Here is a 16940-nt window from a genome sequence, read left to right as displayed (position 1 = left end):
AATGATGAAGGGTATGAATGAGAAGTCCTCATATTTGTCACTGTCCTACGCAAGTCCCTGTGCGAGGTGAGATGAGCTGGAGGTGGGGAGGGCTGGGGACTGGGGTGATTATCTGCCTAAACATGTCTGGATTAGCTAATGATGACTCGTGAAACTCTCAGAGGGACTGTCGAGGTGAATGAGGGTGCAATATAAACCGAGGGCAATACCAAAAGAGGTGCATGTATAACCCCTTAGGGCAGAGGCTATGTTATTACCTTACTCTCACCAAAATTGTAATGGCTATGTCTTTATCTGTTACTTACTGTAGGTTATTGGTAATGTCATAGCAATGTTGTTATGATGTAGGTGAATATTTTCAGCAAATAGTGAACAGGCCCGCCGGCGACCTGCTACATGAAAAGAGTCACAGAACATCAAAGATAGGAAAAAAGACAACACTTTCTGAAGGAGAAAGAGAAGAAAATGGTAGTGGGTGAAGGAATGGAACAGTGTAACTGCGCCTGTGGGTGGATTGATTTATATGCCTGTATGAGGCAAGCCGTTAAGATTTATTGTGTGATGACTGAATGGGGCCTCATGTTATATCTTTGGTCGTCAGCGGTGCGATGCCCAGGGCAATATTTTCTGACTTTCTGGGTGGAGGGGGCGGATGAGAGACAGCCTGGGGCTAATAGCTCGGCGCAGTGGATTAGTCAGGGACACTGACACCTGTCTTTGTGCCTGTCACCTATATCCTTCATGCCATTGTTCAAGAGGAGAGGGAAGCTATTGATTAGAACCCCATCCCTTTCCTCTTCTAGGGAGGCTTGGAATTTTATGCATTTTAACATTCTGGTAGGCCTATATGAATGTAACCAATCATCACACCGTGATCATCACACCGGTGTGTCTGGGCGGCGGGCGCCATACAATACAATTAAGAATTTTAGAATCTTGCATTGTTATAGAACACATTCTTTTTATAGAATGTTCAAAAACCCACTCTTGAAGTTTTCTTTATAACTTGTTTGTCATTATTAATCACGCATGTACGCACGCACGCACACGCGCGTGCACAGTGCACACACAGAGACAGAGAGAGAGAGAGAGAGAGAGAGAGAGAGAGAGAGAGAGAGAGAGAGAGAGAGAGAGAGAGAGAGAGAGAGAGAGAGTTACCCCATGTCTGCAGTTGTCTTTTCTGAGAAAGCGCTGTGTCTTATTTTTGTCCCATTACGATTTTTCTCCTCAGCTATGGGTAGGTGGGGGTTCCACTTGGTTACACCCAATTACACTCTCTCAACTAAAACCCTTATTTTGCGTTTTAGTGTTTTCATAAAGGCAGGTTTGAACTTAAGAAATCAAAAAGGAAAAATGCCAGCAAAAGCAATAATGTGCATGATAGCAATGCTTAACTCTACAGTAACTTCCCAGGGGACATGATGTACAGTATTCGAAATAGAAGTGCTTGCATTCAAGTCACCTAACTGCATTTCTCATCTGTTTTTTGCTGCTGTGCATTTTTGAAGTCAAAGAAATGTAATAGGCCTACTGGTATATACCTGAGAGAGCTGTTTCATGGGTAAAATCACAAGACTGCCCCCATACAGAAATGAACACACACATGCTGTGGCAGTTAGCTCATTCTTAATTGACATGAGTGGCCTTCGCACAGTGGAACAGCATTGCATGACAATTTCCTTGAGTTGTATGCCTTCGCAGCTCATTTGATGTGTGATATGAAGGACTTGGAAAGCTGTGGAATGGTATGTTCCACATGCCCCCCACCCCACCCCCTTGAGCACCTGCCCCCCCCCCCCCCCCCCCCCCCAAATGTCTGTGCACGCCACTGTGAGTGTGTATGAGGGTGTGTGTGTGTGTAATCACGAGGGATGACCCATTGAGCTGTGATTGTTTTATTTGAAGACTGTTTTGGAGACTTATAGATTTGGCTTTGGCGGGGTAATGAGCCATGTGGTCATAGGTGACTAATGGGGCAATATTGGGACATAATGGCGGGCTTCTCGCCTCATTTCACACGGCTATGCAGACAGAAGGCAATACACAATGGCAGAGCCATCGGAGGACAACATCAGATCACGCTTTTAATCCAGCACCGGCACCGCCACCCCTCTGTCATTTGCCGTCAAACCTCTCTCAATTTCCCTGACTGAAAAGTTTCCACTCCCTTCTTCATCCAGTTGTAATAAAGTCCATCAGGGGTTCCTTTCTGCTGTCAAAAATAAGTAACAGTTTCTATTATAATGTCTCTATCTTCGACACTCCCTTTTTATCATACATTTCACTGTTTGTCTTTAACATCTCAAGCACAGAATACATTTCCAAGCCCATGTGTTTTAAACAGAGCTGCCACGTTAAATTAAAGGCTTTTAAATATTTTTTTCTCAAATCTTAGAGTGCCTCTGCTTTTTCCTTCCTCTTTTTGGACTTACACTTCACCTGGTACAGATCAGCACCTGAGTAACATTGTTTGCAGTCTCCTGAGCGCTTCAAGCCCTTTAGTGTCTTCACATTTCCAAGATATTACCATTATTCATTGTTCAGGGTTGTTGAAATCCAGCATAATGAGAAACTGGTTATGCAATAGAGTCTAGATTCTGAGTCAGAAATTAATTGGATTGGTATTTCGCATTTAGAAGGCTATTCTATGGCATAGAATGCCTTTATTTTGTCTTACATTCTCTCTGTCTCTCATTTTTCTCTGATTTGTCACCAAAAAGTTGAAGCAACAAATAATCTTTTGCAGCTTTGTATACAGTGTGCATGGGGACACCGTGGATTTCTTAACACCACCCCTGCCACTGCCCTCCCCCCTCTCTCAGAATGAATTTAGGCTCTTAAAATATTTGATCTTAAAAAAAAAATTCTGGGTTACTATTGCCGGCGATCCGGGTCATTTACAAAATAGAGGCACAAAAGTCCTGAAAAAACAACAACAAAAAATCATGTTATTGTGCTATTCCTTCACTCATTCCATATTCCTCTGCAAATTTGTCCTTACTTTTCCTTCTTCTCTGTTCACTCTTCTCCCACGTTTTTCCCTTCCCTTCCCTTCCCTTCCCTTCCCTTCTCTCTCTCTCTCTCTCTCTCTCTCTCTCTCTCTCTCTCTCTCTCTCTCTCTCTCTCTCTCTCTCTCAGTGTCACCTTGGAGAGGAGAGTGTTTGGCTCCTCTCTGGTCTCTGCTCTCCAAGCCAGGCTCACTGCGCCAGCCTGAGGGATATGGGCCCCCTCCCCTTCCTCCTGTCGCCTCCGTGTTTATTTATGGGAATATGCTGATGGGGCTAACCCAGCCACAGATACAATACCTCCGAGAGGGAGGGAGGGAGGGAGAGGAGGGAAGGAGTGGAAATGGGGGGTTGGGGGTGGGTGGGGGTACAGAGTAAGAGAGAAAGAAATGGTAAAAATGAAAAGGTAGGGAAGGAGGGGAAAGGGATCAGAGAGAGAAACACAGGGCAGGAGGGCAGGAAAAGCCGCAAGTATTCATCAATGATCTGTCACTACCTAGCCCCTTCACTGCCTACCTAAATAAATAAATAAATAGGTTAAATAGCCCACCATTCATCAAAAGCAAGGGGTCTTACAGCAGGAACGAACAGAGGAGGGTGGCCAGAAAGAGGAAAAGAGTGTTAGAGGGACGGGAATCTAAGGGATAGCAGAGTGGAAACATGACTGAATGTCATACAGAGAGAGGGGGGGGGGGGGGGGGGGGGGGGGGGGGGGGGGGGGGGGGGGGGGGGGGGGGGGGGTAGAACCCTTACTTGTTGCATTGCAATGCCATAGACATGGGAGAAATTGGGTCGCCCATTGTAAGAGATGCTTGCAGCGCTGGGCTGAACTAAAGATGTCTTAGACTCCTCTGGGCAGCTGCGTGCTATAGATCCCTGGGGATGAGCTCACTTGAGCCCCAGAGGTTCCCTTTGCACTCGGCTGCTGGCATAGCAGCTCCTTCTACTGCATCAGTGCTATTCTTGGTGAGTCAGTACTGTACCTCAAGAACCTATTTAATTTTTGCTTCCGTATCAAAAGTTCAAATCGCAGTCGAGCAATTTCTGCAGTTTGCAATTTTCAGGCTATGTGAGTGCTCACTGTCAAAAATGTAATTGTTTAGGAGCTAAAACGGCTTGAATTGGCTTGCTCTAATCAGAAAGATGATGTCAAGATATAGGCCTAGGCCTGCCAAAAAAAGATATATAAGTCAGAATTACAATTGGAAAGGTTGTTATGTATTGCCTCAAGCACAAAACGAGTCACCCAGAATCTTTTTCTCTCTGTCTGGATTGATCCCAAATCATCTTCATTTCTGAATGTTGCTTTGCTCTCTTGGGCATTTGGCAGATTGGCATGTCAGCAAAAATGCATTGTTTTGAATATTTTGTAAGTGGGGCAAGAGGATGACAAAAGAAAGGGATCCACTGACAATAGAAAGCCACCCGTGGGTTATCTCCAGTTTGGAACGGCAGGTTGGAATTTCCCATTGTGATGCGTTAAATGGAATATTGATTAATTCCCGCACACCTTAGTAGGCCCATTTTTCCGACCGCGTAACACTTCCTACGTTTACATGAGACATTGAATTCGGAATTAACTGACTTTAATTTGGAATTAAGATGAATTCCTCTTTGAAAACTTCATGTAAACACCTCCTAATTCGGAATGAAAGGAAAGATCAAAGTAAACTCGACGCAAATATTTAATTCTGAATTATTAATTCTGATCAAAACATCATGTAGCCTAAACGTAGGCCTAGTGACTTGTGTGTCAATGTGCCAAGGAACGTTCCAATAAGTAAAAAAAAAAAAAAAAAAAAGACACCTCACATCACACGTTTGAAACACCATGCAGCTACAGATCACCAGAACAGTGATCACTCTGGTCCAAATTGTAGCCTATGTAGGCTAGGTCTAATTAATCTTGAAACATGTTAATTTCACCCATTGGTTATCAACTGTTATAAGTCAGTGGCCATACATATACACATTTGTCTGCACTTGGTTAATTCAGAGACCATGTCATTTTAACATACAATTTCAAGAAAGCCATGACGGAAATTGCAGTGGACATGTATTGAAGACAATAGGTGAGTATTCACAGGCTCTCAGATTGAAGAAAGGTAAGGGAAGCCTTTTTTTAAACCAGTTCACCAAGGAGAAAGGTAGAGTAATGGCAAAACATGATAGTGAGACATTGGACATTGGAAAGTGATAAGCACAACAGAGTTGGGTGAGAGAGGGGTGGGGGGTGGGGGTGGGATGAAAGTGATCAAAAGTTAAACTGGCACAAACAGAATGAGAGAAGGCACAGGCACCGGATTAGAGCGAGAGCGGGAGAGGGGAAGAGGAGGAGGCTGAGGAGAGGCGAGGCGAGGCTGGGAGCATGAGTTAAATAGATGGAATCCAAACCTCTTGGGGTACTAAAAGGGAGATGGTGATCACAGAGAACACTGTTTGTGTCCCTCTTTCTCTCTCTTTTCTCTCTTTCCTTTTTCAGCTCCGTTCTCTCCTTATTGCTGTTTATTTGCTGTCTTTCTGTCTAAACCTATTTTTCTTTCTCTATCTTTCTCTACTTCATACCTCTTCTGACTATTTTTTAAGACAAGAGGGTGTGTGTCTTCAACAACATTTAAATGATCAGTACACAGACCTTTACTGAATTGTGTACACAGAAACAAAACCAGAGAGAGAGATAGCCTCTGAACTTCAGAAACACACAAGGGAATTGCCCTGCGAAACACATCCATTATTTGCACAGCATCCATTGCCTCTGATTCAGCCCACAGACCTCTGAATCGGAGGGCGGCATATTGTTAGCAGGATGGATGGAATCACTGAAAACCTCAGGGTAATATTTAATTCACTGTAGTTATCTGGAAGTGCTAAATAAATGGCATGGGGCAATTTAAACTACAGGGGAACTACAGTACATGTATGCTGAAGGCCAAAACATCTTGACAAGGACATGAGAAAACTAGATAGAAGATATTTTCAGCTTTCAGGTTTGCTTTTTTTTGTAGCATCCAGCTCTGCACTCAGCACAATGACTTGATAAACTCCTAAACTTCCTGGGGGGCAGTGTGGCACAGCGCGCTAAGCCCCCCACATTTGGACTTGCATTCGAATCCGTCCTGGGTCATTTGCCATCCCTACCCCGTCTCTCTCTCCACATTCGCTTCCTGTTGCTCTTCACTGTCCTATCTGAAATAAAGGTGAAAATCCCATAAAAAATACATTACAAAAGGCCATAAAAAATCCTAAACTTCCTTGGATAAGAGGAAGTTGCATGGGTATGTTGCGGATGTGTTTTAGTAGAAATAGGGCTTCTCCAGTCAGCATGTACAAATGGAGGTCCTTCTTATCTGTGGCCTGTAGTAAGAGAGAGGGGAATGTCTCCTTGCCTCATTTTAATAGACCATAACCGAGACTTTGTGGTGAAGTAATAGGGAAGATTATCTCTGCATTCCTTATGCCAATTTTAAAAATGGTCTCAGCTTGCTTGCTCAGGCACCCATCTCTCCTTCCGTATAGGCTCCTCTTGGCTCTCACACTCTGTCTGTTTATGTTTCATTTACCAGTGGATTTTTTAAATATTTGTTTGGGCTTTTTCATCTTTATTCAAGCAGGACAGTGAGGAGAGACAGGAAAGTGGAGAGTAGGGGGGTCCCATGCAGAGTGTTGCCAGTACACTATATGGTACGGCGTGTACAGTGCAAACCCTTACAGCGTATGTTTTACAATTACTGCATTACATGTAGCCTAGGAATATCACATATGCCTACATGGTTTCACACATTCCAGCCATTAAGACCCAGAGAGAGGAATTAGTTTTAAATAATTTAAATGTAATAAAATAATTTAGCAGAAGATAGACAGTCTTATCAGTTTGGACAATGTTTAATCAGTTTGGACAGTTTGGATAGACAGTCTAATCAGTTTGGATCAATGATAAAGCAAGTTATGTTCTAGTCAGTGGTTCGGGTCTTACGTTTGTGGATCCAGTAGAGCCTGCTGTTGCTGTGCAGCAAGAACGGCACCTTTTACCCACCAGGCAGATATGGGGCTGAATTTGTGGTTGAGGGGATGAAGGAGATCTTGAACCATCCACACCCGAGGAAGCAAGAAAGGTGAGTAGACATGTCTCTATAAAGCAAATGGTTGTGCTGATTAACTGGGCGCAATGCACATGTGACATTTGAGCCCTCCTACTATACAATTAGGCAGGCTTGCATAACATTGCATGGTACAGTACTTTACCCAATTTTACCCATTCACTTTACCCACCAAGTCAAAGTTGAATTATTGCACTTAGTACAAAGCATGTTTCATGTACTAGGCTAACTAAAGTCAAGTCTGTTTTCTCTGTAATACTGGATCATCTGTGGAAAGACAGGATACAATGTTGAGACAGCACATGACCTATGCATGAGCTATAACAGTGATCCTAAGAAAGATACTGTTGTTACACATGTACATAACATTAATATGAGAGAGAGAGAGAGAGAGAGAGAGAGAGAGAGAGAGAGAGAGAGAGAGAGAGAGAGAGAGAGAGAGAGAGAGAGAGAGAGAGAGTCAGTCAGAGAGTCAGAGAGACAGAGAATGTAGGCCCTATGATCTGTATTTTAACAAAGCTCCTGACATGGTGTTCCATGAATGTGACATCTTGTTTGGTTACACAAAGGAAAATGTTGCCGGCGTCTTGCAAGTCTCTATATTCTGTACATTTTCATGTACAATGGTTCATTATTGACTGACTCAAGCATATCAGAGCATCTGTCAAACTGACATTTCACTCAGTTCTGAAGGTCTGAAAACTTGTCTGGGAAGCTAGAGAATTAGTCATGGATAAAAGAGAGGGAGAATGAGTTTGCCATTGTTGAAGTTCGGCACAAAAATAAACATGCAAATGATGGCGGTTGTGAAGGAAAGGTTTGTCATGATTTATTCATCTCTTTAGAATAGCTCAGCCTCTCTGATTTCCCATTTAACGACGACCACACTATTATGACATCATCAGGATAGAATTATGAGTGTTCGTGCAGTGAATCAATCGAGCCAATTAGGTCTTAAATGTCATTAAAAGTCAGTGGCATTTAGATACAAAACACCCACTTCATTCTCCTTGAATGGCAGCTTAATGCGACTGTAAGGATATGCCGTTGTTTGTCATTGATTCATTGACAGTCATCATCATTGCATAGATTACGCTGTTGTCATTGATTCATTGAGTCATCATCATTGTATAGATATCCTTCTTGATGGCACACAAAAGACAAGCTCAAATTAAGTGATGCCGTACTTGTTTTTAAATTGATGTTGTGCACTTAAATATTGTAACTCTTAAATATTGTAACAGCACAAAGAAATGGGAATTTCCCTGAAAACATGTCGGGCTCATGTTGGTTTGCAAAGAACCTAATACAAAAAAAGTCAATACTGTCAGTTAATTAACAATCCCACAAATGCACAGTAAAAACACAAGCCTTTTTATCCATAGCTCATACGATAAATGTTCCGTTTTCCATGTGCACTTCATGCATGATGCAACACAAATCACTCCGTGCCCCCTTGTGTCTCCAACCCCTCTTCTTGTCCCCTCTCTCCCCGGTGCTCTGAGTCTCCTCTTCATGTCTCTAAGCAGCTAGAGGGAAATATGCCAGGCAGGGGTGGTGAAGGGGCTTAAGGGGATTTTGACGGAGCTCGAGTAAAATCACTGACACACTTCACAAGGAAGCCCCTATAATGTCACTGGAGACCATTGAGGGCCCAGTTGGGAGCATCATAACAAACTTGTCCTCACAAGCCCCCACCGTGACATAAATGGATTAGCTCACACCTTTAAATAAGAAGCATCCACCAACAACTAGCCACAGCTCGTAGACAGAAGATTCTGGTAGGAATTCCCAGATCCCATCCAGGTATGCAAGAGGAAGGTAGCAGCTCTTTAAGGTGCCTGGTCACTCACATTTTGACATGTTGCTACCACAGCGACAGGCCAGTGGTCATATATGATCACTAGGGCTGTAACGATATTGTATCGAACCGAGAAATCGTGATACGCAGAGTCATGATACTGTATCATGGCTTATGAAAGCAGTATCGTGATATTCCCTTTCAAAGTTCTGTTACACTTCAGTCTAGAAAACAAAAGCAAAAAATGCAAATTAATTAATTTAAAAAAAGAATCGTGAGTTGAATGTATTGTTGCAGCCCTAATGATCACTTAATTTGGCCGCGGTTGTCCTTGTTCTCAGTACTGGCACATTCATTCATCGTTCTCAGGGGAACCCAACCTACACTAGTGCCTGCACCAATTTTGATGTCATATAATTCCTTAACGACTTAAGTTATGACGACGAAACTTGGTGACTTTTCCTAACATCTAGTTTCTACAATTTAGTATCAAAAGATTAGGCTCAATTTCTGACAGGTACGCAATCTGACCAAAAACCACTGATCTAAGTCTCATTATTGTTCCTTCCTTATCACATACTACTTATTGTATAGTTATTCCATTACATTAGCATACATTACCTACATAACATACCTAATCTAATATCAGCTTTATTAATTATAATTAATTTATGCAAATTTATGCTATTTTGATGACGTCGCCACATATACAATCGCGGCGGGCTTTATCTTTACCAACGCACCTTTCACCTCAATTTCATTCATTCTTTTTATTTCTCATTGCTTAAAGGGGTCATCCGGTGTGAAATGGCTTACCTTGTGTTAAAACGTGATGATGAGCCCTAACTTGAACAGTCATGGGAAAGCGGTTAGAGTGTCAGACTTGTGTCCTAAAGGTTGCCGGTTCGACTCCCGACCCACCAAGTTGGTGGGGGGAGTAATTAACCAGTGCTCTCCCCCATCCTCCTCCATGACTAAGGTACCCTGAGCATGGTACCGTCCCGCCGCACTGCTCCCTTGGGGCACCATTGGGGGCTGCCCCCTTGCACGGGTGAAGCCTAAATGCAATTTTGTTGTGCAGTTGTGCTGTGTCACAACGACAATGGGAGTTGGAGTTTCCCAGTTGGGCTTTCACTTTCACTTTTCACTATTGCCTCATACCTCCCCTACATTCCGAAGTCCGAGCGCTAGTCAGAATTCCAGAGCTTGGTGAAATATAGCTTCTGCTGTGATGGACCGGCACCTGTTTAGCCATCGTTATGAATCTCTACTTTCCCCCCATTTACGAGGCTCAAAGTTGCTCAATACTTAATTCCGCAGAGTCGCGGGGTTGTTGACATGTAAAACGGGGCATAGAGAACTTCAGCTTGCACCACAGAAGGTCTACAGTTACAGAGGGGTTCACTCACCACATTTCCAGGTGGTACTGCACTCTAGAGGCACCAACGGGTGAGTGCAGACTCCATTCGGAATGAATTGACTGCGCTCTCACGACAGCGCCCTCTAGGTGAACTGCAGGCATGGATCGAGTGAGTGAACCCCCCCTACTGTGTCGAGCTGTAGGCCTACCAGAAAACCGCCAGTGGAACATAAAGGACATATCTACGTATCTACGTATATCTATATAGGCCTAGTGAAACATAAGTGGGATTGTTATTTTTTGTAATACACTTTTCTACAATAAAAGCTTCCTGCAGATAGACCCCTCACGGTGCACACACCGCAAGCGCGGACGTCCACTTAACGTCCACTGAACGTGTCAGGTATCAGTCCGAAACGGTTAGAATACATGTAAACAGATCATGCCTAGCACACAGGAGCGTGGTGTAAGCGCGGCGCATGACATGTCCGCGATGCTCCTTGAAAATAGAACTCGAGTCTATTTTCCTGCGCGGACGTCCACTTTCAATGAGCGGGCTCCATTGGAAATGAGTGGCTGCTGCCCATGGATAGAACGTGGACGGTGACTGTACAGTGTGTAAGGCAGCCCGCGAACCTCTCGGACTCGCGAGGCTCCCGGACACGTTAAGTGAACGTGAATATCTCGGTGTGTATGTACCGCCAGTCGGTTGGACAATAGAAATAGATGGATGGCATGGACACCTGTCCAATACTCTGTGTAATGCCAGGGACACATGCAAATTTGACCCAGCGAAGCGAACAGGAGCGATATGAAGCAAAAATATAGTTAAAGTTTAATATTAGGCAAATGAGGAGCGAATTTCTCCTGCGGTGGCCAATAAAATCGACAACATAACTGTTAAATTCCATTTGATTCGCTGTGATGGCCTGATGACGGTTGAGATGTCAGAATGGAACACTGAATTTCACTTCTCTTCGCTTTGCTTGTTTCGCCTGTATGACTCCCTAGTGTAAGAAATGCATGTTGATTTATTTACATTTTTTTCAGAACCATTTTTTTCCATTGAAACACTATCTCACTCATTATATAAGACCACATGTGTACAATGCATGTATTTACACACATAGTACACATACACTTGTGCACAAAGACGTTTTGCACTTGCATACAGATGTCTGTGATAAGATGGGTTTCTCTGTGGGACCACCCATGTTGGACCTCCACCACCCCTTTCTTTTGTTACAGGTCACGGGCGGTTCTAGACCGAAATTACCAGGGGGATCAAGGTGTGACCATTATTTTTTCAGGGGGGCACATGAATTGGCAAAAGAGATAAATTTTTAAGGTTATGAATACGCCTTTATAATACACAAAAGTGTATATCATGTCACGGTCATTGGCCGTTCAGCACATCAGGGGGCCACAACAGGGGCCAGGAGGAAATCTGGCCCACCATGGCCCCTGTCTAGAACCGCCCATGTCACAGGTTACAGATGTCCAAAACCTGTGACAGAGACAAAGGGCCAGATCTGTTGATGTGTTTTCCCAACACATCTCACGTGTGTATGGACGTGCTGGTTGGCGGTGATCACGTGACCTTGACAGAACCTGAGGCTGCATGGCTGCCGAGAATGTTACTGTTAACGCAGAGAGCAGGGTGACAGAGAGCGAGGTGACATGATTCCCCTGAGGCAGCCGGATATTGCAAATACGAATGTGATGCTGTAACCCAGAGCAATTATTCTACCAAAAGACTATTCCGTGTGTGTTTGTCGGTACCTATTGTTTTGCTTCATACACATGCATGCACAGGCAATGAGAATGCTTTTCTTGACACATGAAGTCTATTTTTGTATTTAGATGATATATTTAAAAGTCCTAAAAAATGAACAATTTCCTCCTATCAAGCTATTGTTCCTGCTCTTACCTAACACTGACCTGATTGTGTTTGTGAAGGATCCTGAGTTTAAAGCTTGCCGTATAGCGTGATCACCAAGAGACACTTATGCATTACAGTATTATGCAATCCGGTAGCACTTAATTCATTCTCCTTGCTCCCTGCCAGATATACAATGTAGTGGCACATCATAGAGGTTCAACATAATCCAAAACCTGTGCACTGATTTGTCTAATTTCTACATAAGAAATTCTCTCTTATGCGTTCTGTGTTTCACCAAACATTTCAAGAGCAGCATGCAGGAGAGAGACGGACGACAGAGAGAAAAAGATAAACAGTCGATATTTAAGTGGAGAATAATTGATCTATTTTGTTATAGGCTGCTGTTATACCTCATATTTCTATTTATGTCTCTATTTCTCTCTATTTCTCTCCTTTTCACTCCTTTTCGCTCATTCACTCATCATTTCCACTTCTTTCATACTGTTTTACACACCCACATACGCCCCCTCACACACACCCTCTCTTCCTCCCTCTCCCTATTAATTATGTCAGTTTTCCCTTCTTTCCGACTCTCTGAATCTCTCTTTTCCCTTTCAGTCATTGGTTTATGAAATCTACACTCTGCAGAAAGTCTGGCTGACATGCTTTGGTTTTGCTGGGTGCGCGGCAGACCCCATGAATTTAGAGAGAAACGTCATGACTGAGGAAGGGGGAGGGACTGGAGAGGGGTGGGGGGGCGTGTGCGAGAGACAGACAGCGAGGGAGCGGGAGAGTGTGAGTGTGAGAAGGAGGGACGGAGAGAGGGAGCGAGGAAGAGTGTGCCTAAGAGAAACACCAAGAGGGAGGGAGGGAGGCAGAAAGAGGAGAGAGAGAGAGAGTGGAAAGGGTATATTGACTGAAAGCAGCCGTGGTTGCTCTTCAGTATGTAAGAGACAGAGGACATTACAGAAGACAAGATGGACCGGTGGAGCAGATGAAACCTGTCATTGGGTAAGTGTGTTAGTGTCTGTGTGTGTAGTGTGCATGCATGCTTCTCTCTCTCTCTCTCTCTCTCTCTCTCTCTCTCTCTCTCTCTCTCTCTCTCTCTCTCTCTCTCTCTTGCTCTCTCTCTCTCTCTCTCTTGCTCTCTGTCTCTCTGTGTGTGTAAGACAGAGAAAACACAAGCTGATTGACAAGTCAGTGTCTTATTGTAAACATATTTGGTTCTATGACTATATATGCAGCGAAACGGAACAGACAGAATGGGCTTGATTTTTTTTCTGTGAATGAATGGTCAGGTTTGGTTAGATGTTTCTAGTTTTTCAAGGAAGAGCAGTGCTGGTGTGTAGCCTATCAGCAGTATGTTGCACAAGCTGTTGTGATTTTTGTAATTGGTTCTGTCCTCTTCTTGAGCCTCTGTGTACACTGAGTCTGACTGAACAGTTGGTGTAGTGACCGTATCGCAGCCTGCTGGTATGTGTGTCTGTATGTGAAGGTGTTTTGTAGCATTCGTGCACACAAACACACACACACACAGACAAGCACACACAGACAAGCACACATACACACGCACACACACATGCACGCACACAGAAACACCTTGCAAGGCATCTTCTTATGCTTGTAGATTGTTTCTTTACACATGAATGATTGTGTGGCATTCGCTGGGGAAATCCATTTTGCTTTGTTGTCTAATTTTTGGGAAGGGCTTTCTTGTCTGAAGCCCTCCTGGACATGCTGCTCTTCCATTGTAAACAAAACACAGGGGAGGGAAATGCAACTCCTGCTTCGCTTCGGGCGAAGTCTAGCACGCTCTGTAGTGTAGTGTAGTGTAGTGGGTGCCTTCCATGTGGAGTACTTCATGGTCCCAAATAGCAGTGTGGATTCTCCGACTGGACTACAACTGTGATAAACACAATTGCACCTCTTGCTGTATCACAGAAAGGAACATTATGTGTTACGGATTATTTTTCATTATATTCCAGAAATGCGTACGTATATACAGCAATATAGGGATTCACACCACAAACTGCCTGTCTAATGTTTGCTTTTAAATTAGCCTTCCCCTTTCTGTTAGATTGCCTTTTCACATGTGAGAGAATAATGGATTACAAGGTAGTACAAGGACTGATAGATTACATAAATGTCTTTTATGTTGAGCGGGTGAGGTGTGGGGAAATTGAATGTGGTGTGTGAGTGTCTAGGGGGGAAGGAGACATAGGAAGAGATGAAGGGGGGGTATGTAGATGGAGTGATCAAGAGATGAAAGACAGAGTTAATGCAGTTACTCAGCCGTACACTGTGGGATTCATTGTGGGATATGAGCGCTGTGTGAATAAGGTGTTAATAGAGAGTGGTGTTAACAGATGTTAGACTCATTTGCCATATATTAAACTGTACGTTTGAAAGGCAAGTATGTGGTATGATTGTGATTTTTTTTCTGAACTGTTTTTGTGTACTTCTCAATATATCTCTCCTTATTATTTTTTTCCTGTCACAACATGGTTTTGCCACGCCACAATCACCCATCATCCTCATTGCCCCACTTCATGCTAACACAATCTGTCCATACATCACGTTATTGGAAATCTTGTTTGTTCTTTTCTATTCCTCGTAACATTCCACGACTCCCCATTCAATCCACTGCTCTTGCGGTCTGCAACAACATCAGTTGAGTCCAGTGGTCCAGATGAGCGTTTCCAAGCCTCCTCTTCCCCAGTCCCACATCCCAGCCCCGGCCTCCTCTAACCACCTCACCATCCCTCCCTCTTCCATGCCCTCTTCGACACCTCTGGCTCCATCCTCCACCGCCCCGTTAGCGCCGCCTCCTCCCTCCCCAGTGAAGATATCCATGCAGGAGCACTTTGCCATCAATGTCTGTCCAGGGCCCATCCTGCCCATTCCACAAATCTCAGATTTCTTCCCCCGCTTCCACGACTTTCCCATCGCCCCGCCGCCACCACGTGAGAAGAAGATCCTGCGAGAGAATGGGGAACCGGAGGGACCGAAGGATGAGGAGAAGGAGAAGGAGAGGAAAGAGGAGAACGGGGAAGACAAAGGGGACCTGGGTGACTCGGATGATGATGAAAGTGAGTAGCGCCCCCAAAGCCAATGTTTTAAATTCTGCACTATCTGTATCTAAATTTCTCTCTCTCTCTTTCTCTCTCTTTTTCTCTCTCTCTCTCTCTCTCTCTCTCTCTCCCTCTCTCTCTCTCTTTCTCTCTCTCTCTCTCTCTTTCTCTCTCTCTCTCTCTCTCTCTCTCTCTCTCTCTCACTCTCTCTCCATTAAAATGCTTTAATTTACCTATCCAGTGACTCTAAATGGCTTCACACAAAATTCAAAAGCTTGCTCTCAGCCAGCCATTGTATTTATTTCCCTTTGCTCTCTGTCGGACCCTCTTAGCATGTATGAGGTGTTTGTCCATGGCCTGTCAGCCGCTGATTCAGTGTGTGATGCAGTATGTGGACGTCTCTCTGCATCTATGAATAGGTGTATGAATAGGTGTTATGAGTGGTGGGTGAGTGTAAGTGGCTGCTCCACGGCCATAGATCAAGTGGAACCAGAGGCAGACGATTATTTGCCCCCCGGTGGTGAATCTGCTCTCCTCGTCTCATGGCCTGATTTGTGAGCGTGTGTGTGCCCCTGTCTGTCGCCGCCGCATCTGTATTCGTTCCAGGCGTGTGTGCTAGCTGCGCTCCCATTGATCTCGCGGCAGTTGTATAATTCATTGAATCAGTCAGTGGGCGTCTCACTATTTAAGCGTGATGATTTGAAAGCCTGCGCTTGCTGGAGGTACAAAATAATCACAGTCTCCGTCCTCCAAAATGTAGGCCTATCTAACCACACATACATACACTTGCACTTGGTCTTACACACTCTCTCACGCATGCTGTATGTACACACACAGACGCACACACACACAGACAGACAGACAGACAGACAGATAGATCAACACGCACGCACGCGCGCGCACACACACACACACACACACACACACACACACACACACACACACACACACACACACACACACACACACACACACACACACACACACACACACACACACACACACACACACACACACACACACACACACACACACATACTCACATTCACATGAAATCAATTGAGACAGTGTTTATCTTTGAGCCAATACAAGTGTTTGGATTGCTGTGTACAAACTACACTATCAAAGAAATAAGAGTGGTGTGCTATTGATTGTATGTTGTTTCAGCTTACCTGGGCGTACTGGACTTCAGCTTGCTGTTCGATCAGGAGAACAACTGTTTGCACTGCACCATCAACAAGGCCAAGGTGAGACTTTTGCACAAAACAAACTGTGACTAACCACACCTGCAGGGCTCTAAATTAACTTTTTCCACCACCAGCCAATTTGGCTGGTACATATTTTTTCTTACCAGCCAAACAGAAGTTCAACTAGCCATTTCTTATAAATAAAATAAATAAATAAACTATGCGTTATGTTTTTTATTATTTTATTCAACTATTTCCACAACACACATAAAGAATATAGGCCTACATACTATATTATACATACTATATAAACTTTAATCACATATGCCACACCTTTAACACAGGACTAACCAAACACATACAACCATCACCACAAACCCTCACATCCCCACACGCCCTCACTCACACAAACAGCCGTCAATACACAGCCAAATACCATGGACTATGCACAGAAGAGAGGGGAGCGGAGGAGAAGAGAGGAAAGGAGAGAACACGAACACACAGGCACGCGTGCACACACACACACATTGTGCAATA

At 44.0% G+C, this 16940-nt stretch overlaps 1 protein-coding gene across 1 annotated transcript in view; it reads left to right on the top strand.

The window, feature by feature from the left end:
- The first annotated feature begins 14834 nt into the window (after positions 1-14834).
- doc2d (double C2-like domains, delta) overlaps positions 14835-16940 on the top strand; it is a 40164-nt gene continuing 38058 nt past the window's right edge. Inside the window, exons 1-2 of the mRNA XM_063220408.1 lie at positions 14835-15234; positions 16384-16463. Of these exons, the coding sequence (XP_063076478.1) occupies positions 14835-15234; positions 16384-16463 (480 nt within the window). The remainder of the gene's footprint in view (positions 15235-16383; positions 16464-16940) is intronic.

This window comes from Engraulis encrasicolus, chromosome 16, assembly GCF_034702125.1.
Source record: "Engraulis encrasicolus isolate BLACKSEA-1 chromosome 16, IST_EnEncr_1.0, whole genome shotgun sequence".
Taxonomy (NCBI): domain Eukaryota; kingdom Metazoa; phylum Chordata; class Actinopteri; order Clupeiformes; family Engraulidae; genus Engraulis; species Engraulis encrasicolus.
This window is presented reverse-complemented; position numbering and strand designations above follow the sequence as displayed.